Here is a 25,277-nt window from a genome sequence, read left to right on the forward strand (position 1 = left end):
GTGCTGTTAACATTTATCACGTCAGAAATTGGGTTATTTAATATTTAATTTATTTTAAGAAAAAAATTAAGTCATTATATAGTAACAGAAGTAGTCCATTTTATACAAAAAAAAATATTTTCCAAAACAGGGATGAACTGCCATGGCTTCCTTCATTTACTGACTTTCCAAGTAAGGGAAAATGGACTTCCATCCCTGCTCGTTCATCAGTCTGCTGTCCCATTTTATTTTGATTAAAGGTTGATTATTAAGCCTCATACAAGGAGGCTTTTTCCTTTATTATGGTATGTGCGTATACATGTATATGTGTCTGGTATAGTATATGTATGAGTGCATGTTTGTGAATATACATGTGTGTGTGTATACAGATGTGCATGCACATGAAGGTCAATGTCAGGAGTCGTCCTCTGTTACTTTTTCAGTGAACATGGGTCTAATTGATTGGTTGGGCTGGCTGAGCAGCAAGCTCTGGGAAATCCTCCAGGCTCTGGCCCCTCCCACTCCAGCACTAGAGTTAGTTGCAGGTGCATCTTGTCAGGTCTATTACCTACATGCGGAGATCTCCATCACCCCATCTGGCCTCTTTTGATAACTACAAACATTTTTCTTTGGTGGTTTCGTAAATGTCTGTAGCCATAGAAAATTTTGTACCACACACTGACAAGGGTTTCCTACATTGAAGCCCACTGGTCTGCTGTGTTCACGAAAATTTTGAAATGCTGAGCTTTTGTCATCTGGGAAAATGAATCACAGAAATATATCAATTATTGAAATAATTAAATAATTAAACAATATGTTGTTAATATTATCATTCATGTCACCAAAATCTCAGGTTCTTGTGACAAATATAGATTCTCTAAAGTTCAGATGTTCTTACGAAAGCTCAAATTTTATCCGAGGCAGCAGCTACTAACAGGCCAGCTCCTAGCAGCAGCAGCAGCATGATCATTTTGTCAAGAAATTGTCTGCCAAGTATCCAAACCCAAACAGTCACAGTCTGTCAGTTGTTTTTCCAATAAAGATGGTCTCCCATGAAAAGAGCATCTTGTTTGACTCTCAGTTCCATCATCCATGTGTTTCTCCTCAGGACAGCCATCAGGACTGGTACACTACAGAAACGTCCAGACAAATGCCCCACCGAAGACGCCACCAGCTTGGAAAAGTCTATGCTGGAGGGTAATGATTCCAAATGCCACGCCTCTGTGTCTTCAACAAGGGCATTAGTGAGTGTAGCTGGCATTAGTCTCCCCCTCCCTCCTCCATGTGTGTGCCTGTCTCACTGTCTCCCACCCTGGGGTTCGTGTGTGTGTGTGTGTGTGTGTGTGTGTGTGTGTGTGTGTGTGTATGTGTGTGTGTGTGTGTGTACGCGCGCGCATACACTCTCTTCTTCTACCCCAGGTGGCTTCTGTGTTTGTGTTTAATCACACATGAGCAATATTGAAGACTATACTGTCAGAGTGTGTTCCCACTCCCTTGCTCATGCTGAGGGGTCAGCGGTTTTACAGTTGCTTTGGCTGCTGCATCAATGCGTGATACAGTGAATCTGGTCATCATGTCCTGGTTCTAACACAGAACTGAGGTCTGTCTTCAGATCCACCACACAAGGTCTCAGACGCCGTCCGCCACCCTCAGACCATGCCCTGAGAACCCCTGCTCCCCAGAGAGCTGATGGGTTTTCATGACTGCTTAGAAACTAGAAACACACTCCTCATTCTGTGCACATGGAATAAAATCCATATACAACACTTGCATATGCCATAGTCAGAGTCTGCTGAGCACATCTCTAGGCCTCCTACAGAGAGCATGGTAGGTTCCCGGAAAGCTTGGACACATCTTGAGAGAACAAGGTCCTGATTTGTTTTATGGTACTTGCTGGGTAATCGCACTTGGGTAAAGGTACCTACACACAGGTTGTGAGTGTCAAAATCTCACTAGCACCAAAGTGGCAAGTAACTGATCATCCTGCTCAAACAGGTACTGGGCAGAAGAAAGGAAGTGGGGGCACCTAAAAGCCGTAGACAGTGAGCACAGAAATCAACCCATATTCTCTGTTACCACCACATAACCTTTATTCATCCATGTATGTTGTATGTATGTATGTATGTATGTATGTATGTATGTATGTATTTAAATGATGGAAATTAAACTCAGAGCTTTGGGCATGATACATGAGTAGTCTACCATATTAGACCACAAGTACATAATCTTAACATAACCCTCCCTCTTGCCCCCTCCCATTTTTACCCCGACAGTCTCCGTGGTACCAAGTGTGAAAGTGACTTTCTTATTATGGTTAAGGTGTATTGGCAGCCCACTTATCATCTGTTAGAAGATACACTTGCTGACAGCAGGGCTCTCATCAGTGCTGTTGTGCATTTTGCACAGATTACACAGATATACGGGTGTCATAAACCTGACCTATCCCCAGAGCCTAGAATAGCACCAAGCATAATGTCAGGGCTCAAAACTATTTTTGGTGAACGGTGTGTGTCATTAAACAAATGGCTACCAAAGGTGTCCAAGGACTTCATGATACAGATGTGTTTATCACTGGTGGTACATTCTCACGCACTGATGGAGTATGTCTGCGATGGTGAAGAGCAGCTGCACTGGTGCTACTGTTTACATGGCTGTGAGCATGCGCATGCCGGAGCCTTTACACCATGGGTCTCTAGACAAGACTGTCACAGTGAGATAGCTAATGACAGAGTCGGTGGCCGAGCTGAATGAAAATGCTGACACAACTATGTGCACTAATATAACCGGCTTCTCCACATCTAGGCCTCAACAGTGTCAGGACAATTTGAGACAACACAATTCAGAAACGCTATTTTAAAAGACAGATCTTCTTTGTTTTTACTTTATTACTTATGTGTCTGCATAGGCACAAGTGAGTGTATGTGTGTATGTGCGCATGCACGTGTGTGTGTGTGTGTGTGTGTGTGTGTGTGTGTGTGATATGAATAGCAGTGGCTGAAGATGCATGAAGAGGCAGAAGAGGCACGAGATTCCCAGCACTGGGTTATGAGTAGTTGTTAGTCACCCTATCTGGGTGTTCTGGAGGAATATTTGTCACTGCTGAGCCATCTCTATCTGCGCCCTTTTCATATTTTTATTTGATGCTTAAAGAAAAAAATTAACCCCAAAGGCTTTATTGTGTTAAAAAAAAAAAAAAGAAAAACTATAAATCAACCAAACATCAAGCACTGTTAATTTGTTCATTTTATATATAATATTAAACATTCTACGTAGTGTGCTTAATAAAGGAATTTCTTTATAGAAAACTGATGTGTTCTATGTAAATTAAAATTTAAAATCCCATGAATAAGTAAAATCAAGGATGTCCCTATGGATCTAGGACTTTCTGAAACTTATATAAAATGTGAATATTTAACAACTGAGAACGAGCAGCTTCACATGGACACCAAATGGCAGAGCACTGGGCCTTCCAGAGTGAGGGGGTGAGGAAAGGTGAAGGGTGAGGAGGCAAAGGGGTGAGGGGGTGTGGGTTGGGGAGTGAAGGGGTGCTGACTGAGGGGGTGAGAAGATGAGGGGAATTCAAATGAAGAGGGAATGAGGGGATGAAGAAGTAAGGGGGTAGGGGTGAGGCGTGAGGGGATGAAGAAGTAAGGGGGTAGGGGTGAGGCGTGAGGGGGTGAGGGGGTGAGGGGTGAGGGGTGAGGGGTGAGGGGTGAGGGGTGAGGGGGTGAGGGGTGAGGGGTGAGGGGTGAGGGGGTGAGGGGGTGAGGGGGTGAGGGGTGAGGGGGTGAGGGGGTGAGGGGGTGAGGGGGTGAGGGGAGAGTGTGCCTCTTCTTCTGGGGGACTCACCTGTATGCTGCCCGGTATCTCTGCAGAGCAACTGTAGCCAGGTGCAGCCTGGCCTCCACCATGATTTCCAGATCCCTAGCAGAGCACTGACTCAGAGGCCTGTGGCACTGATGCTCCAACTCAGACAACAGGCAGTTGAGCCTGTCTTCCGCCTCAGCCAGTAAAAATGACTAAAGAAAGAACAGCACATAGTGACACAAACTCAGAGATAAAGTCCCACTCTTAACGAACATTTTTTTAAATTTTTTCCTTTTTTTATTATTTGTTCATTCATATTACATCTCAATTGTTATCCCATCCCTTGTATCCTCCCATTCCTCCCTCCTTCCCATTTTTCCCTTACTCCCCTCCCCTATGACTGTGACTGAGGGGGACCTCCTCCCCCTGTATATGCTCATAGGGTATCAAGTCTCTTCTTGGTAGCCTGCTATCCTTCCGCTGAGTGCCACCAGGTCTCCCCATCAAGGGGACATGGTCAAATATGCGGCACCCGAGTTCATGTGAAAGTCAGTCCCCACTCTTCACTCATCTGTGGAGAATGTCCTGTCCATTGGCTAGATCTGGGTAGGGGTTCAACGCTTACTACACGTATTGTCCTGCCATAGTTTGAGCAGAACCCCTGAGCCCAGATCTGCCTGTCATAATGTTCATCTTGTAGGTTTCTAGGACCCTCTGGATCCTTCTATTTCTCCATTCTCCCATAATTCTCTCACCTAGAGTTTCAATAGGATGTCCTCACATCTATCCCACTTTCCTTATAGGTGAAGACTTTCATGGGACATGCCCCTTAGCTAGTGTCCAGACAAACATTATTTTTTTTCATGTCTGGACAAGTTAACAGTGGTTGGGGGACACAAGAGGACATGGACACCTAATCAACAGAGGTGGAGGCATGGAAAGGAGAATGGACAGCAACAGGTGTAGACTTGACAACACTGCTGGTGGATCTCCCTGCTCGCAATGGTCCTGGAAAGTTCTGTGGAGTTGTCATCAACATCGACTAGTCAACACGAAGACACTGCCTCTTGGGGACAATACAGATAGATGTGCCTGAGAGCCTCTTGTCACATGTTCATCAGATGATTGGTACTTTACCTTGTTTTAATGTGTGTTTACACTTAAAGACATACTATTCCACAGATATTGCTTCATTAACCCTGAACTCATAGACAAAAGAGCTATAGTTCATGACTGCGTGAAATCTATATGCTGCAACCATTTTCTCTGTAAGGCACATTACAAGTACTGGACATCATTTTAATATTCTGCACAAGGGACACTTTAAACAGCAAAAATCCACAACAGAAACACATGGGGGAGCACAGCACAGGCCAGGGGTTGGGGTTACTAAACAAACAAAAAAAAAAAATCTGATGCTGAAGCATTTTAAGCACTGACCTAGCGCTCCAAAAGCTTCAGCCCTGAAGCATGGAGATGTTTGGATTAGGGATGCTCACGCAGGAAGTCTGTGCAAATATTACAAAATCCCTCAGAATATGACGATTCTCATAAGGGTCACTCGGCCTGTACTAACAGATCAGAGAAGTGCAGAAGGGTCTGTTGGCAGCCTGAGGAAGGAAGGAATGCCGGAGCAGAACCTCATTCAGCATGGCGGGCCAGTGCATGCTGGCTGTATTGGTTTCTTTTTTTTTATGTTCAGATTTTCTGTGATTAAATTTCTTGACAGCTGAGCATGTCCACAAATGATCATAGAAGTGTGGGGCTCAGAGGTGTGCTTTCTGAAGTTACACGTGAATGTCAGCAAACGGGCAAATTAGCAGACAGAATCCAAAATGAAGATAGGTTAAATTCTGGCTACCTAATAATGGCAATGTGGAGATAATAAGGCTTTGTGATAGGCAACCAATAGTAAACAGAAGTAACATGGCAGAAGAGAGTCTTTCGAACAACAGGGCTCACTATGCATTGCCACAGAGTCCTCCTCCCTGAAGACCAGCTCTCACAGTGATGTAAGAAGACACTAGGAAAACTTCCAAAGGAGGAATACAACCAACCAGCCCACCCAGCTGTCTATGAACACCACCAGCCAGCATGGCAGGATCACCCTAAGGGTGCGGTAGTGGTACACATACCTTGTTGGGAACCAACAGCTCTTCAGTTGGACTTGAGACAGGCTCAGCTAGAAAGAAATCATGTGTGGTCCTGGAGACCGAGAGAACCACCTGGGTCTAGTACACTCATAGAACTCAGAGGAGAACCTGCAACTGCCACCTTACTAAAACAGAATAATAACCCATAACCACATTCTGAATATTTGTCTGTGTCTCCACAGGTAAGTATAGCTCTCCTTCCTTATCAAGGAAACTTCTCTCTGTGATAGGCGGAGACCGTTTACAGAAAACTGAAGCCCAACCAAAAAGGCAGAGTTGTGGAGCCAAGTCCCAAGGGAAATGCCCACAACACAATGCCTGCAATTCAAGACACAGGGGACATGCAGAGGGGCAAAAAGATTTTAAGAACCAGAGGGCCAGGGAAAAGAACTATAAGATTGGAGCTTCTAGAACTGTCTGAGATGCTACAGGCATGAAATCTCCTTGGCCGTCGGCATGGCAGCCTAAAGAAGGACATCGTTAGGTATGCGGGGGGGGGGGGGGGGGGGGGGGAGAACTCTCACAGCTTCACCTCAACACAAGAACGACAGGCAGCCAAGGGATGCTGAGAGTGGGAGAAATGGTCTTCCTCAGGGAAGGGCACACCAACTGCGCATCCAATACCAAAGATTAGCTCTGAAAACTTGACATACAAGTTTTGACACACAGACGTATCAGGTTGTACTTATGTTTGTGGGATTATATATGTATACACATATATATGTAACAATGTTTTTTTTTAAAAAGGCAGTGAACTTCAAAGAGAGGAAGGTGGGCACTGTGTATGAGAAGGTTTGGAAAGAATGGAGGGAAGGGGGAGATGGTGCGATTGTATTACAGGCTCAAAAAATAAAAAAGAAAGAGCCAGGTGGTGGTGGAACATGCCTTTAATGCCAGTGCTTGGGAGGCAGAGGCAGGCAGATCTCTGTGAGTTCGAGGCCAGCCTGGTCTACAGAGAGAGTCCAAGAAAGCCAAGGCTACACAGAGAAACCCTGCCTAGAAAAAACAAAACCAAAATTAAAGAAAGTAAGAAGGAAACAGATCTTTAAAAATTTGTGTGTACAAAGCAAGGACTATCATAGTAATTTAGTATGGTTGAAATCATGGACCCTTTAAATAAAAAATATAGAGACATCCTATTCCCAGATCTATATTTTGCTATTTGAATGACATTGTTAAATTTCATATATTGTCTAATCCTTAGGAATTTTACAAAACACAGTTTAGTAAAAAATGATTAATACTTACATCATAGAGGTGTGAAAATTAAACCACCATGCGAAATGCCTGTTGTGTAGTGAGCATTTTGATAAATGGTTTACCATAATTTGAAGAAAAAAATGAAAGAATGAAATGCTTAGGCTTACCTTTAGCATGCTAGTAGTGTGCTCATCTCTGAATCTCAACAGCTGACAGTGTGAGCTTTCATTATCTTTTATAGACCCATCTAAAGACAAGATATTTTTAGAAAGATCCAGGATCAGTGGTTAGCTTAAATAGTATGTGCAGTGGCTAAAAATCCATCATTCATGGGACACACAAATACATTTAATGAAAGAGAATCAACAATGAATATTAAAGATGCATACGTGTATCAAGCATTCCCTAAACATACCTCAGAAGGCTGGTGCTGAGCCTTGGAACAAGTCAGAGAACTCGGAAAAGGTCCCTTGGATACTGAATGATGTTACTTGGATGATTAATTTCTGATGTAAAATCATGGTCCTTCTAACCACTTCTAACATCAAACAAAACTCCTTGGAGACATGAGCTCTATTCACACGTAGAAGCCCTTACTGTAGCAGCAGACAGTGGGACCATCTGCAACAGCGAGTCTAGTTAAGCAGTGTCATTGAGGATCTCTCTCAAATTCCTCATCCAAGGCCAAGAGGCTACCCTTATTCTGAAGCTGGATTTACATACAAGTCTTTGCCTGAGTCAGTCGGTTGTGGGTGAGCACAAGTCACCTGGCTACACATCCACCGCTACTGAAACGTCATCTGCCTATAAGATCAATGTGAGGACATCCTACTGAGACTCTAGGTAAGAGAAATATAAGAGATGAGGAAATAAAAGGACCCAGAGGGTCCTAGAAACCTACAAGAAGAACATCGTGATGGGTGGATTGGAGCCCAGGGGAGTCTGCTCAAACTACTGCACTAGCCAAGGACAATACAAAAGTAGTAAACATCAAACCCCTACTCTGATCTACCCAATGGACAGGACATTCTCCACAGTTATGTGGAGAGCAGAGACTGACTCTGACATGAACTCTGGTGCTCCATATTTGACCACCTCCCCTTGGTGGGGAGGCCTGGTGGCACTCAAAGAAAGAATAAGCAGGCTACCAGGATGAGACTTGATAGCCTATGACCATATAGTGGGGGAGGAGGTCCCCCTTGGCCATAGACCTAGGGGAGGGGAATAGGGTGAAAGCGGGAGGGAGGGAGGAATGGGAGGATACAAGTGATGGGATAACAATTGAGTTGTAATCTGAATAAATTAATTAAATTAAAATTTAAAAATAAATTTTAAAAAAGATTGACAAGTGGGAAGAATGAGCTTTGGAATCAAATGGAATCAAATGGCACTGACTTCCTCTTTTCACCTCTTTGTTATTCTCCTAAAACAGGAAGCCCTGGTCTTAGGTGTCAACTGAATAAAGGGGTTGGATTTAGGCTTTCTTCTCAAAAGAGAGAGAGAGAGAGAGAGAGAGAGAGAGAGAGAGAGAGAGAGAGAGAGAGAGAGAGAGATCAGTTCCTGGGATAAGCTCTCAGAACCTACTCCATGGGAAAAGGATTGTTTTCTAATTTTTTTTTCTTTTTTCTTTTTTTGTTTGGGTTTTGTTTGGTTTGGTTTTGGTTTTGGGTTTTTGGTTTTGTTTTTGTTTTAGTTTTTGTTTTGAGACAGGGCTTCTCTGTGTAGCCTTGGCTGTCCTGGACTTAGTTTGCAGACCAGGCTGGCCTCGAATTCACAGTGACCCACCCACCTCTGCCTGCCTCCCAAGTGCTGGGATGACAGGCGTGCGCCACCAACAGCTTGCTAAGGCATATAGCAAGCAGGCAAGCCTACGTTACAATTTCAGCTGAGGCTGGGCTGAGAGAAGCTCAAGTCTAAGGACATGCTCAAGAACAGCAGAGACCACAGGAAAAGGCCTAGAAGAGGCTGATGGGTCCCATCCGGTGCACAGGCTGCACTGTGCGCTGGCTGCCTTATGGGGCGCACTCACAGGTGGAAAGCCAGGCAGTGGTCCATCAGGATTGTCCCTTGACTAGATGACTGGAATGGCAAATTAGGCCCCAAGAAGGCATCAAAATCAGATGTAACTAGCCAACAACTCACAAAGCTCAACAGCTGGGTAGGAGCCAGGAGAGTCGGAGAAAGTATGGACAAAACTGCCTCTCCCAGGGTGGTAGCCACGAACGGATTCATTATGAGGAGAATTCTGAGTGCTTGTGAGAAAACACCAAGGAGACATGATCGTAACATCTCCCGTTAACATTCAAATGCAGAAATAAATAAAATCATAATGAATGAAGAGACGGGAAAGACGAGAATAAGAAGGACCATGGATACTTAGTTCCTTTTCTCCTTGCTGTGATGTAACACCTGACAAGAAGTGACTACGGGAGGGAGGGTTCATTTCCGTTTGTACTCTGATGGGAGACGGGCTAACTTTGACATGGTGTCCACAGTCAGAGAGCAGAGGGAGATGGATGGTGCTGTTCACTCCCGCTCTCCTGTTTCTTCAGTCCAGGATCCTGTCTGATATAATACTGCCACCCATATTTAGGGCCAGGCCTCCACCTTCAATTAACCTGATCTAGAACCCTCACAGACATACCTGGAAGTTCGCTGCCATGGTGATTCTGAATGTTCCAAATATCACTAGTGTCTTTGTTGTTGTTTTCTTTTGTTTTTCAAGACAGGTCTTCTCTGTGTGGCCTTGGCTGTCCTGGCCTCCCTTTATAGGACAGAGTGTTCTAGAACTCAAAGAGATCCACCTGCCTCTGCTTCTCAGAGTGCTAGGATTACAGGTGTGCGCCGCTGTGCCCGGCTTTCACTAGCGACTTAGTCAATTTTTATGGCTGTGACAAAGTACCTAAGGAATATGCTTTAAAATAGGAAAGATAGCTGTAGCTTATGGTTTCAAAGGCTTCCACGCATGGAGGCTGGAAGCCAATGGCAGGACAGAGCATATGGTAAAGGGAACACTAACATCCCAGCAGCCAAGAAGCAGAGAAGGGAGGTCCAGGGACACAGCATACCCTTGTAAGTCACACCCTCAGAGACTCACTTTCTCCAACTAGGCCCCACCCCTTAATGTTTCCACTGTTTCCCAATAATACCATCAAATTATGAATCCATCAATAGGTTAATTCAGTGGTTAGGTCAAAGGCCCCACGATCCAGTCACTGCCAAAAGATCTGGCAGTGAACATCATTGCTTTGGGAACTAAGTGTTTAGCTGATGAGCCTGGTGGGGAGGAGATTTTATATTCAACCAACAGCAATAAGACACTACTATGAACTGTGATGCAATGGTACCAAACATTAGTAAAAAGATTAAAGCAAAAAACAAAAATTCTTCTAAGAAATCATGAGCAAAACATCCAAAGCTGGAGCTGAGGCGATGGCTCAGCCAGTAAGGAGCAAATGAGCATGAGAGGCGCAGTGTGACGCCAAAATGTCACAGAAAGCTGGATGCGCTGGCTCGGCCTGTGTAGTCCCGACATTGGGCAGGTGGAGACAGTAGAGTCCCTAAGGCCTGCTGGCCAGCCAACCTAGCGAAGTCAGCAAATCCCGGTTCTAATGGAGAACTTGTCTCCAAACACAAGGTGGACAGCTGCTGAGGAACAGCACCCAAGGTTGAGCGCTGGTCTCCATACACACACACACACACACACACACACATATGTACCCTCACAGATGCATTCACATGTGCATGTGTGTGCATACTCACTCACACACAACACAAAGCTAAAGTTATCACACTCCTTGATTTTGAAATATATTTAAAAATCTATAACATATAAAGTAGTGTATTATCACCTCCACTCACCTACACCCATACCCATTTGTATATCCATAAAGATGTTAGCATGCCATGCATAACATGAATAACACATGTTTTCAACAAATAACATATACAAATGATTATATGAAATGGTAGATCAAATTTATTTTTAAGGTAAAAATCTAGTATATTTCAAAAACACACATACTTGGTAGCTCACGCTCTAATGTTCAACATAGGAATACACATTGTCACATGGATCTGAAATACTGCAGTATGGTTCTTTGGAGACAGTGTATGAATCTCACCAGGGCACCTGCTTCCCTCTATCATAGGATGCTCATAGCACAGAATAGTAAACAGAACAAAGCAGTTTTCACTGACACCTTATAAACGATCTACTTTAACATTTTTTTTTATTATGCCCGCATCTCTATGTGTGCGCATTGTGTGCAAGTACCTGCAGGGTCCAGAAGGCATCAAGACCCCTAAACTGAAATTAAAAGCAATTGTGAGCTGTCCAGCGTGGGTGCTGGGAACCAAACCTGGGTCCTCTGCATGAGTAACAAGTGCTCTTAACTGCTAGGCCATCCCTCCAGCCCTGCATTTTGTCTTTATGTAAGAAATGCAAGATGAAAAAGAAAAAAAAACTGTAAGCATTCCATTCTGTCAAACAGTGACATGCTCTATTTTGCATATTCATCACATTTCTATGTATATGCATGAATGGATAGATGAATATGCATGTACTTGAACTTGACCTCGGAGGGAGAATACAGGCCCATATATATGTATTTCTTGGGAGTGGAGTGGCTAGTGGTTAAGGAGACCAGGAAAAAGCAGAAATTAAAATAATAGCTCACCTTTTGGGTTTGGGAGGTTGGATTTGTTCTTGTCGCTGACCACTGTGTGGCATCGTGCCTTCTGTGAATTATCTGGGATGCAGTTTATCGTCGCAGCCAAACCTATGAGGAAGTGTGCCTTGACTAAATTAAATTTACTTAAGAGATGTGGCTGGCCGAGATAAACCAGAGTGGTGGGCAAGCCTTTGTTTATTAAGTCTTCAAGTGCCTGCAAATAAGAAGAGACAGAAGACTTAAATGTCTTCTCGCGTGTTAGTTTCACTCCCGTTTTCTAGTTCTGATTTGGTATCAGACGAAGGATTGGACATGACAGTTCCATATATGTTAGTACCATCCCAGTGCCTGGTCCTGCCACACACACACACACACACACACACACACAGAGAGAGAGAGAGAGAGAGAGAGAGAGAGAGAGAGAGAGAGAGAGAGAAAGAGAGAGAGAACCTGGGATCAGAGTTTTACCATGAGCGCACACTGGACAGGAAGGGAAAAACAGTGTCCCTACCCAGACTAAGGGCGCCACGGTCAATGGCGCCTTCCCCAGCCCCTTTCCACTGCATACACTCTTCCTTTGCAACTCGGACTCTAAAGTGCATTTGATGGCCTACAGTAGACAAGGAAGAGGAAAGTTGCATGGCGGTGCAAGTGGCCCCACGTTAAGAACTCCACCAGAGTTTCTCTAGTATTCCTGACTGTTCTAGACTCACTTTGTAGACCAGGCTGGCCTCGAACTCATGGAGATACGCCTACCTCTGCCTCCCCGAGTGCTAGGATTACAGGTGTGTGCCACTCTGCCTGGCTAAAGAGATCTTTTTAAAATTGAAGGCCAGTGAGGTGGTTCTGTGAGCAAAGGTGCTGGCCACCAACCCTGAGCACCCCCAAAACCTATACAGTAAAAGAAAAACAATTCCCAAAAGTTGTCTTTTGACCTCCACAGGCATGCTGCGGCATGTGCCCTGCCTACCCAAATACATAACAAATTTATAAGCCTAAGTGGATCAGATCACACTTTTGCTCAGAGCTTTCTGGCAGCTCCCCATTTTGCTCCGGTAAGAGCCTATGTCACAATTTCCCTACAAGACACTTCTTAGTTTGACCTCTCTGACCCTATGTAGTGCTACTCTCGCCCGCCCCTCCCACCATCCCTACAGCTCTAGCCACTCCGGTGAGGATAGCTGTCGCCAATCCACGCATGTCTGCTCTAAGGCCTCTGGGCTTGTTCCCTGTCTCTAGGTTATTTATTTATTTACATATTTTGAAGTTGCATGAGCCACATCTATCTTTAAGTGAAGATGGACTTACAGTTTCCACTTATTACAGCGCTCCCAATCCACTTCACACGCCCACTGCTGAGTCCTTGCCAACCTACAGTGTGAGCCACTTCTTTGGGCTTATGACATTTATTATCACTGGGTCCTCCCCATTCAAGTGTACGTTCCATAAGGACTGGCTGTTGGCCTGTAGTGCTGACTGGCTGTGGTGACAGGCCACAGAACAGCACCTTAGATGCGACAGACTCTTCATCAGTTTTGAACTGATGTAGAAAGAAGATGCTGAGGCTATCCTAAGACAGAAACTCCGTGCCTTACTTAAACAGAAACAAGATTTCATCATTTGGAGGAGTCTGAAGCCACAGTGGCAGGGGTGGGCAGGCGAGGTTGTTTGCTCTCTGTTCCTCTTTTCTTCATCTGTTCTATGGGATGAAACCCATGCGTGTGGGCGAGCAGATGTGGCTCCCCCACTGGGACAGAGGTGCAGCAGACCCACTGTGGCATCAGGAAGATCATTAGTCTTCCCAACCCAGAGAAGAAACCATAGGCTGGCTGGGGGTGAAGTGAGGGAGGGCATTTTTCTTCCCTTCCGTCCTCAGCAAACTGATTTAATGAGCCCTGACAATTACACGCAAACACTTGAGGATCAAAGGAAGATTAATTAGTAATGCTATTTAACACTCCATTCTCTCCCTCTATGCAGAAAATACAAAGTGTAATCTGAAGAGTCTTAAGCAGGCCAACAGTACTGTTTTAATTAATTAGCTAACAGAAATTGGGTCCCCATTATGCCGTCAATCTCTTTTTGGGTAAAAAGAAATGATCAGACAGACATTCTTTTCAGGCCAAACGCTGTTCCGTAAGGATTGTGTTTTTAGGGGGGAGGGGTGACATTTGTGACTGGAAACAAAAGAAATATTCCTTAACTCCCCAATGTTTTGGAACACCTAAATATGAATATGAATCTTTTTCTCCCTAACACCAGTCCTTTCATTCCAGGCAGCTTGCTTGTGAATTAAAAATAAAAATTTACTGGAAAAACACTGAATGATATGAAATATAATTAAAAGTGGAATTTATGAAATAAAATGCAAAATAATAAAAAAGTAATAAGATTACATTTAATAAAAACAGGATCTAGGCTTTATCAAAATTAAGGGGAAAAATAAAGCAGTTTTGAGAAGAATAGCTTTCAAGTTACTTAAAATAAATACCCTATGTATTAGCTACTTTCAATACTAAGACAAAATATGTGGAAAAGCAACTTCAGAAAGGATGGGCTTATTTTACCCTACAACAGAAACACAAGGTGTCTGGTCATATGGCATTCACAGTCAGGAAGCTGAGAGTTGAATGCTGGTGTTGAGCCTGCTCTCCCTTTGGGTACACAGACAGTACTCTATGGACAATGCTGCCAAAGCCTAACGCCAGGTCAGCATGCTGCCAGCTCCCTTGGCCCCAGTTGCAGCAGACTCTGTATACCCTGGAGGCTGACCCTGAGGAAACACTTTGCTGAGTGGTTGGTGTGAACCTGGGAGCCCCGTTGGTGGCACTCTGAGTTAGGCTAGCTCCCTCTGAGTGCACTTTTCCTTGGTTGGTAGGGTCTTGCCCTTCTGGTATGCCTTTAGGGTGATAACCTCTTTAACAATAAAGCTGCTTTTTCTACAGCTATCTACTGTGTGAACAGCTTTAAATGCTCATGTTCTGTTCTGTGACAAACTTCACATTCCTCATGTCTTCCTGCTCCATTGGCTACTGCTGCCTCTCTGCAAGTCTAAATAGAAGCAGGCAGCGTTGCCCATGGTTCAGCACATAGCCACGCCATTTTGAAATTTCTTCTGCCAAACAGAGACCTTCATTGCTTTGAACCGAGCCTTGATCAAGTTGAACGCAACCAGATTCTTAGCCAGAAGGGAACACGAATGGCTTCTAGAATACAGTGCATGGTCCCCTCTAAAATGTCCTGAGCCAGACTTGCACTGTCCACAAGTTCCTGGCATTATTGTTTTCCAAACTCCCATTAGAATGGACCATTAAGCTCCACGAACAACATTCTGGGGCTTTTGTAGCCTGAAATGTCAAACAGCTTCCAATGGCTCAAGCACCAAACGGTCCGGCTGGTCAGCAATGACCCCATTTCCGCAGCCAATTTTTGGATTAGCTACTTTTCTCATAGCTGTGACAAATGCCTGGGTAAGTCAAATTAAGGAAACGGGAGTTTGTTTGGGCCACAGCTTGAGGGCGTGGTCCATTATATCAAGGGAGGAATGGTGACAGCGGATGCCTGGTCACCCTACATCTACAGGAGCAGAGAGATGAACACTGGTGCTCAGCGTTTATGTAACTATTTGCCCTTCTTCATCCAGCCCAAGACCCCAGGCCATGGGCTGTTGCTGCTCATAATCAGGATGGGCTCTTTCCTCTTTAGCTAAACCCTTCTAAAAACACACCCACAGTCTGTTTCTATGGTGATTATGAATCCAGTCATGTTGACAAGGAACATTAATCACCCCACCTCAGTTAAAGACGGAATGCTGTTCTCTATGATTTAAAAAAAAAAAAAAAAAACAAAACTAATTGTATCTGTCTGTCCACATTAACTGCTCCTGGATCATTCATGTCTTCTCAATCCACAGTGCCTCCCCTAGTCCTTGTGACAATGGTTTTTGGCGAAGGCCCTCCCTATAAGCACTTTTATGATGCTTTTAACATTATTAAGGTTTTTTATTTTTAAGTATTTAAATGTCACTAGGAAATCAAATGCTTAAATACCGATCATTGGATTGTTAACAGGTTTTTTTGTTCTTGTTTTTGTTTTTGTTTTCGAAAACTTTTGGGAAAATCAGAGGAGTCACATGTGAAAAGGTTACATAAAAGTAAGCCCTGAGGTGGGTGGGAAGTCTGGGGACCGAGAAGAAAGGATACAAGCAGAGGCATATTGAACAAAAGGGTACTCCAAAAGGAAGGGAATCCTTAGATTACAACAGACAGATGGTCTCCTTCCAGGAGCCAGAGCAGCCAGTACTACTCACTAATATCAAGTTACTTTGATACAATTCTAACTTTAGCCTCAGAATTTTGTGACCAAACCCGATTATCAGACTTTTTATAAAGAAGAAGAAGAGGAAGAGGTGGAAGAGGGGCAGGAGGAGGAGGAGGATTGGGAGTTTGGGGTTATCCTTGGCTACAACAGTGAGTTTAAAGGTAGCCTGGGCTACATAAGACCTTGTCAACAAGAGGAATCAGGGAGGAGAGAAAAGAATGAGTACATAGAGCAGGCTTTCAAAATCAAATATTGTACCTCCCAGACAGCTTGAAATGACTCAGAAGATTTCCACATTAAATATTGTTATTACCTGTAGGTTGTCTTTACTGTTGAGAGGTTTCGTAGAATCGAATGATTGAGTCATCTGTCAAAAATACAAAATATTAACAGTAAAACCCATATTTATTTCAGCATTCTTTTAAATGGAATTATTAATACGCCCTAAAAACATTTAAGCACCATTTTGTTGCCAAAGTAATACGTGATCTAGTCAGAAATATTAGTATAAGAAACACTTTGAAAAGTGTATATGTCAACTTCTTTTATGCTGTAAATGTTAATATTTTGATGTCTTTCCTGTCCTTTACTTGGTGATTATCTTTAAAAAAAAATATGTGCTCATGTATATTCCATTTTCACTAAGAATTACCTAATTTTATTTCTACAAAATTAAGTTATTTGCAAACCTCAGCCTAAAAGGCAGCAATGAAAATAGCATGAGGACTCAGTTTCTTTGCCCTTCTGAGTTACCTAGTGTGGCCATTCCCCATCATCAACCAACCTGAGGTGAAATGACATTATATTGATTGATACTTTGTCTGTATTTTGATCATTGATTTTTTTATTTGGACCTTAGAAGTAGTTCAGGGTCAGATGACAAGAATGTCTTGAGGAAATGGGAAGGCTCGACTTTCCCTCCCACCCACACAATATTCTCACTTTAAAAACTTTTTGGTTTGGGGGAGATTGAATTTCTATTTAGAATGACCGTCCAAGGCTCTTCTCCATTTTTCTATGTGAATCATGGATTCATACTTGACTCTAATTGTACTAGCTCAAGGGAAACTTTTGTTCCCACAGGAAACTGTAGTCTCACAGCGCAGACCCCATGTCTTTTTATCCTGGCAGTCCTTTGGAAAAGATGTGCCTGGACCCAAGCTGATGCTGCTCTCCTACCTCCTCAGGCTCCAGGAAGTATCCACTAACTTCCAGGGACAGATAAGTCACTCATATACAGGTGGCGTTCTGGATCAGGACCCTGTATCTCTTCGCCTGAGGACATTCTGTGGCCCTAAGAGTGTTCAGGAGAGCCTAGCGACTCAGGCCACTCATGTCCCACCCAGCCCCTTATGAAAGTCCTAGGAACCCAGAGCAGTGACAGTCTCCCTAATAACACTCTTGGACCGTTTCCTCCTGTTGCTGTGGGATGTGCCTTCTCTTTCAGTGTGCATTCTGGGATCTCCTCCCAAAGTCACTGCTCACTCCCACATCCTTACCTGAAGATGCCCATGCCAAAATATCAAGTTTACTGTTCACAGCAAATCAGCTCTGATACTGCAGAATCGCCCCTCTGAAGGCATGTTTTATTATCCAGTAGACACTGAAAAACTAGCAACTCAATAAAGGAGCTCTCTCTTGATATAAAGGAAGAGAATTCATAACAGGACTTTACAGTTGGTAATAAGAGAGGAATCTTGATACAAACATAATGGTGAAGTATAGACTCTTTCAAGGCACTATGAAGCGCCGGATGGTAATCTGTACGTCTTTTTCAGTTCCTTTCCTTGCACATGAAACTAAATTCATTAAAGTCTTCTTTAAATAACTGGCCTGCAGCCTAATAACATTGGCACCTATTTTAATTATAAACCCTGAAAGCATTTCCTCTTTTAATTACACTTTTAAATTCCCAATTGAGGGTGGAAAGCTGCAAATTAACTCTGAGAATACAAAATTTGAAGTCAGAACCCACCGGGAGATGATTCACCTACACACTTGTCTAATGAAAGTTACTGGATAAAAATGAAGTTTGGGATGTTCATGTAAAAAAAAAAAAAATGGGTCTGAAATGTCTTGTTGTTTGTTTTCGGGAAGGAAATGGCCATTGGAAACCATGCACATGGTTTCTCTTTCCATCTTACCTTCCTAAACTATACATGTGGATGGCCATAAATTCATTTCCTTGCACTTCTCTTTTTCTGTCTGCCTTCGTTCTCACGTTATTTTAATTTAATGGTAACTAATCCTATGTCTTAGCTATGGTTTTAGTTGCTACTGCTGTGATGAGACACCATGACCAAAAGCAACTTGGAGAGGAAAAGATTTATTTTGGAGTCCACTTCCATATCACTGCTCATCACTGAAGGAAGTCAGGACAGGACTCAAGCAGAGCAGGGATCTGGAGGCAGGAACTGATGCAGAGAGAGGCCATGGGAGAGTGCAACTTGCTTGCTCATTGTGGTGTGAGCAGCCCTCTTATAGAACCCAAGACTGCCAACCCAAATGATCTGGGCCCTCCCACATCAGTCACCAAGGGGATGTTCTCCCGGCTTACCTATAGCCCTCTCTTATGGATATGTTTTCTTATGGATGGGCTTCCTCTTTTCCAACAACTCTATCAAGCTGGCATAAAAGTAACCAGCACATTCTGTGGTTTTAAATCTCTGTGTTGCTATTCTCAATTCATATATGCAACCCCAACAGGTCCCCGGAGTTCTAGTCACTACCACTCTGCACTATGGAGCTATACTATCACCTAGATGCCTGTGGGTCTCATGTGCAGCGTGTTCAACACCTGCTTTACTGTGTGTGAAGACTGCCTGCCAACTGCTCAGGCTGAACCCTCCATATTCACCCCAAACACCACTGTCTAATGCTGCCAGCTCTTCCTTCACAACCTACCTAGAAGTAGCCTGCTCACCACCACTATCACCCCAAGAATGATTGTGTCTCAATCAGCGGAGTCCTCCCCTCCTCCTCTCTTCCTACAGCCTCACTGCTGGTCTTCCCAATATCTCATAAGCATCATCCTCATGTTCTTTATTTTAAGTGATTTGTGCCTTGACGGTCATTCCCTGAGAACTCTGCCTGGCGCGTGTCCTCTGCAAGTTGCTAATGAGGAAAAACTTTCTGAAAACATGTGAATAACAAAACAGCAGCCTATTGCCCAGATCACTCTTCTCCCCTGCATATCTGTGGGATTATGTCCACAGCGCATGGCCACCCTGTCAGAGACATGGGCTTGGTGTTTGTGATCTGTCCCCCTCACTAAAGCAAGCTCCAGGAAAGCAGGAGGTACATGCAGTTTTTCCACTGCTCCTCCTCTTCCATGCCTACAACAATGGCTGTGTTCAGTAAGCACTCAAGAAACAGTCCGAGTCTATTGAACTATAATTGTAATAACAAAAGACAGACTGCTTATAATAAGAAAATACTGGGAGGCTTGCAAGAAAATGGCACTAATTTAATCCAGACAAGAAGATAAATTCATTTATAACACAGAAAATGAATGAATAGCCAATGTTCTTCTCTCCTGATAGGTAGCATGCTGGCTAGTGGCAGGTCATCTTGACACAAACTAGAGTCATCAGAGACATTGGAGCCCTAATTGAGAAAACGCTTCCATAAGACTGGACTGTGGGCAAACCTGTAGGGTATTTTCTTAGCTACTGACTGATATGCAAGGGCCTAGCCCATTGTGGTCTGGTGGGCCTGGGTTCTATAAGAAAGCAGCCTGAGCAAGCCATGAGGAGCAAGCCAGTAAGCAGCACCCCCCTCTCTGGCTTCTACATTGGCCCCTGCCTCCAGGTTCCTGCCCTGCTTGAGTTCCTGTCCTGACTTCCTTCAGTGATTGACTATAGTGTGGGAGTGTAAGCCAAGTAAATCTTTTCCTCTCCAGGTTTTTTTTGGTCATAGTGTTTCATAGCAGCGATGATAACCCTAACTAGGACAAGTAGGTAAGTCATAGACAGCTAGGCAGATACACAGGCACACTTATACCATGTACCACATATGGTATACCACATGTACCACATATGGTATGCCACATATACCATATAATGTACATAATGTATACATATACTCTTTAAGTAGATATACATACATATTCATATTGTTTAATTAAAATCACTATTAGGATGTTCTATACATAGCTTTACAGTCCCATAAAGCCTCGCTGGTCTCAAACTTGCCAAGGATGACCTTAAGCTTAGGATCCTTCTGCTTCCAGTTCCTGAGTACTGGGGTTACAGGCATGTACAACCACACTCAGCTTTTATTTAGCCATTTTAAAAAATTTAGTGTGGGGTACTGAACCCAGGGCTTTGTGTATCCTAGGCAATCAACTGAGCTACCTCCCCAAGCCCACATTCCCCCCTCCTCACCCCCCATGTTTCCAGTGTTACAGATCTACCTCAGGTCTTCACACGGGCTACACAACTATTCTTTTTTTTTTTCCCAGAGGAAAGAGTTTATTTCAGCCTACAAATCACAGTCCTGCTGTGTCAGAGCAGACACTCAAGGAGGAACTGAGGCAGAGGCTGTGGAGGAACGCTGCTTACTGCCTTCATTCCTATGGCTTGCTCACCCTGCTTTCGTCACATGCCCAGGGCAGCACCACCCAAACTAATCTGGACCCTTCTGTATTAATCATTAATCAAAAAAATACCTCACAGGCTTGCCTACATATGGAAATTTTCTCAATTGTGGACCCCCCCTCCCTGCCCAAAGTGACCCAAGCTTACATCAAATTGAGAAAAAAAAATCACAGCACAGGCTGGAGATGGCTCAGTGCTTAAAAGTACTTCTTGTTCTTGCAAAGGTCCCAAGTTCAGTTCCCAGCACACAAGAGGTGGCTCACAATTGGCTGTCTAGTTCCAGGACGTCCAACATTCTCCTCTGGGCTTCCTGAAGTACCCCCATGTGGTACACATATAAACATGCAGGCAAAGCACTCCTTCCTACACATAGAATAAATCTCTTTTTCAAAAGAAGACTAGGAATAAAACTAGGAAAAGCACAGGGATTTTTTTTTTTTACAGTTTTATAGACTAATAATTATACCTGCTAAACAACTATTCTAATACAGGACTATTTCCCAGGCCTCTATTATAACAAGTAACAGCACGGTCACAGCTGTGTGGAATATGAGAATATACATTTTAGAGGACTACACTAAAGTAATAAGCACAACACATATAAATAGGATGCCAGCGTGCGTGGGCGGCTTTCAAAGCTTAAGTTCATATTGTTGATCCTTTTAAGATATCTAAATTTGAGTTCAGCTTCTTACATGTGTCTGTCGCCTCATGCTTACACATATGGTCTCCCCTGGAATGTGACATGCTAATTGTGTATGTGCCATGTGTGTGCCTACATGTGTGGAGGAGCATGTGTCTGTACACATACATATGGATGTCAGGTATCCTTCCTCTATTTCTTTGAGATAGAACCTCTTACCAAAACTAGCAGATTTCTGCTAAGCAGGCTGGCTAACAAGCTCTTGGGGTCCAAGGCAGGGGATACAGGCACAGGCAGCCATGCCCAGGTTTTATGTTGGTGTGGGAATTTTAACTCAGGCCTCATGACTGCAGAACAAGGGTTCCCCCCCCCCCCCGCCCGCACCCTACCCCCACTGAACCACCTTCCCACATCTTATTTTTTTTTAATGCTTGAACTGATTTGTTAATGTTTTGTAAATATTTTTTTTCATATAATATATTCTGGACGTGGCTCCCCTCCGCCTTCTCCTCCCAGTTCCTCCCTACCCTGTCAACTCCATGTTTTTTCTCCTCTCTCCTCAGGAAAAAAAAAAAACTTGCTTTATTGCTAGTTTTCTGTTTTAAGTATATAAGCTCAAGTGATGAAATTACTACTTATAATGAAATCAAAATTCTAATCAGCATCTGCCTAAAGCAAGGTCACCCGGTGAGTCCCCGATCACCAGCAAAACCAAAGCAGAAGAAAAATAATAACACACTCCAATTTAATTTATGTTCCCGCTGTAAACTTCAGCACTTGGCTTCAAGGATGCTTCAATTACCCAGTTTACAAATACAAATTAAGCAAGTCAGGTAAAACCATCTCCTAAAATCAAAATAGATTAAGCAAAATGGAGACCGTTCTTCCCTTGGAGAAATCACAAGAAAGCTGAAAGTGGTGAGAGAGATGCCACAGAGGCAGTGCCTGCCTGGCTAGCATTCACAACACCCTGGGTCTCATCCCCAGATGCAAGAGGGGGCGGGGGACGAGGAGGAGAGTGAAGAGGAAGAGAAAGCATATAAAATAAAAGCATCCAAATAAGATACACAGACAGGTCACTTGGATGAAAAACATTAAGCAAAAGTGGTAAGATTATATCTACAGATCTGGCCTGTGCTGGTGGATGTACCTAAAGAGACCACCGTGACACCGATAATAAAGTGTGCGGTGCACCTGCGCCAGAATTCGATCGCGATAACCTTCCCCAGAACCTCGGTCCTTCCCTCCCAGCGCCTTTCCACTTCAGACAAATGAAATTCAGTTTTGCTGTAGCCAGCCTTAACAGTGAGATCTGGAGCACTGGAGACTGGCAAACATACATCTTTGGGGATGCTCCTAGGTTTTAGGAAGGCAGCTTCTGGAGATTTAAATAAAAGGCATCTTTCAATCAAATTGGGAGGTTACCTTGACTTTCAATGGAGTTTTATAGCCAGCAGGTATGGCACACGGCATGTTCTTTCCAAGAACAATCTGGGACAGCTCATAAAAGGCTTCGGAAAAGAAGCCTAAGTCTATAAGGATTTCGATCTATAAAAGAAGGAAAAGAAGATTTTAAGTTCGTTCCTTTTACTTATAAAATACAAATTTTAGAGAAAACCGTCTGTTTCTAAGATCCAGGATACCTGCTTAATGATGGCCATGTGCAGTGAATCACACTGTTCATTGATTAGTGAGTGAACACAGAAGCACATGCTTGTGAAAATGCCTGTTTCCATGTGCCCTGGGCCACAGAACTAAGAGCAGCAGGGGCCACTCAGAACAAAAGGCCCTTCTCAGCTGTTGCTTACTTCATCAGAGGCAGGCACAAGAATATAACAGCCATGGAGAAGTTTTTAAAAATTAATTGAACTTATCTCTTTGTTCCCATGGTTGCCATGGGAAACCGGGGGAAAAAACAAAGTAAAAATACCCATGATGTTCTTGAGCCCTCTGAGGAAAATCAGACAAAAGCACAGTGTGTCAACATAGAGGCAACTATTAATTTTCTTATCTATAATTAACAGTGTCAGTTTTAAAGCCATATGCTTAACAATTTTTAACCAGTTAGTAGCTATAGGTTTTGCAAGGTTTGTTTTGAATACAAATTCGCTTGGACTAAATCAGGATGTTAAAGGAAGGGAAGTTGGCATGCATTGTATTTGTTGACCATCTCTTGGACAGTTTGCGTATTTGGAGCTTACAGTCCCCTGGGATTCATAGTTAGCCAAATATAGGTGACACGCAAAGTTCTTACATAGTAAGAGGAGGCTTAGGGGTGTTGACAAAATTCTGCTTTCAACAGTGGGGCCCTAGAAAAATGTCAGTGAGGAAGAGCTCCTCAAGAGAAGAGTTGGGAATCATGTAAAAGAGAGAGAAAACATGCTGACAGTAGCTAGGCACAAAGGGCATGGGTTCTGCATGGCTGGAGACAAGGGAAGGCAGTCGAATTAGGAAGTGGGCACAGGTGGTGGCTGAATACACAGAGACTGCAGACCACAGTAGAGATGTCTTTTTTTGTGATGTGAAAAAGAATTTATCAGAGAGATGGATGTAATGGGGAACACTGGAAATGCCGGTACTTTCAAAAGACAGGGAGTTTCAAGCCAGGCCTACATTAAGAGTACAAAGCCAGTCTTTGTTGGAGTGAGACTGCCTCAAAAAAAAAAAAAAAAAAAAAAAAAAAAAAAAAAAAAAAAAAAAAAAACAAGGGATGGGGGTTCATCTCAGAGGCAAAGTTCATGCTACTATATTCAAGGCCCCAAGTTCAATATCAGCACGGAAATCCCAGCACTTGGGAGACATAGGCAGGTGGCCGCTGTAAGTTTGAGGCCATCCTGGTCTATAAAGTGAGACCAGGATAGCCAAGGCTACACAGAGAGACCCTATCTTGGAAAAAAAGGAAGGAAAGAAAGAAAGAAAGAAAGAAAGAAAGAAAGAAAGAAAGAAAGAAAGAAAGAAAAGTCAAGGAGACTTTGAACCAGAAAAGACTCCTACATGATCTATGTTTTGAAAACATGCAGAGACTTTGTGCAAGACAAGGGTACATATGAATGGATACAGAGAATAAGTCACAAAATTGGATGAATACACAGAGGGGAGAGGATGGGAGGGGGAAGAGAGCTCACGCAGAATAAGACAAGTCAATTTATCTTCAGCCAACACACTTTATTCTCTCTTCCCCCTCCCACATTTAGCTTAGGAACATTAAAAGTGGAAAACACAAAAAACACTTCAAGGAACTTTTTTAAAAAGGCAAGTTAGGAGAAATTGGTTGTAAAATTAACATGAAATGCTAAAAGGCTGGTTTTAACTGGAAAGAGGAAGTCACTTGGTTGAACTACACACTGCAGTTTTTTACTCAAGGATGGTGGTTTCTGTCCTTCTCCCACGCCATCCATGCTGCCATCAAATAGCAAAGTCATCCCTTAGGGAGATAGATGACTCTTCTGGACCCCGGGAGCCATTACTTTAATTGACCCATAGGAGAAACTATTTTGGAAGACCTCTGTGTGGTCAGAGCACTGTACCAACACAACATCAGCCAAGGCGGTCTCAGACTTTATCATAGTCATCTGAGCAGTTGGAGCACTGGTCACCGGCACTGTGGATTCAAGCCAGAAGACAATGAGAACTGGTCACCAGCCAAACCTACATATGGCTTGTGAAGCAGCAGTACCCTTCCTGGGAAGGAAATCTTGAGAACAGATCTCCAATAGGATTAGTGGGTCTACAGTGAACCAGGGTAGCCAATCTTACGGCGTCCCTTGGGGTAGCCAATCATAAAGAGGTCTTACGGCGTCCCTTGGAAGACTCTACTGCACTACAGAAACTCGACCACAAGTTCTGTCTATCACAGCCTGATAGATAGCCAAGGAGCTGCACTACTTGGTGTTTCCCAACTCTG

At 43.5% G+C, this 25,277-nt stretch overlaps 1 protein-coding gene across 4 annotated transcripts in view; it reads right to left on the reverse strand.

Moving 5' to 3' along the window:
• Nucleotides 1-25,277, reverse strand: part of CFAP54 (cilia and flagella associated protein 54) — a 296,457-nt gene that overhangs the window by 102,155 nt on the left and 169,025 nt on the right. For all 4 annotated transcript variants that reach the window (XM_084796148.1, XM_084796147.1, XM_084796149.1 and 1 more), the window contains 5 exons: nucleotides 22,799-22,921; nucleotides 16,446-16,499; nucleotides 11,819-12,026; nucleotides 7,307-7,386; nucleotides 3,829-3,998 (listed from right to left, as the gene is read on the reverse strand). In XM_084796148.1, coding sequence (XP_084652274.1) covers nucleotides 3,829-3,998; nucleotides 7,307-7,386; nucleotides 11,819-12,026; nucleotides 16,446-16,499; nucleotides 22,799-22,921 — 635 coding nt within the window. The remainder of the gene's footprint in view (nucleotides 1-3,828; nucleotides 3,999-7,306; nucleotides 7,387-11,818; nucleotides 12,027-16,445; nucleotides 16,500-22,798; nucleotides 22,922-25,277) is intronic.

Source organism: Acomys minous (genome assembly GCF_964271855.1).
Source record: "Acomys minous genome assembly, chromosome: 9".
Classification (NCBI taxonomy): Eukaryota; Metazoa; Chordata; class Mammalia; order Rodentia; family Muridae; genus Acomys; species Acomys minous.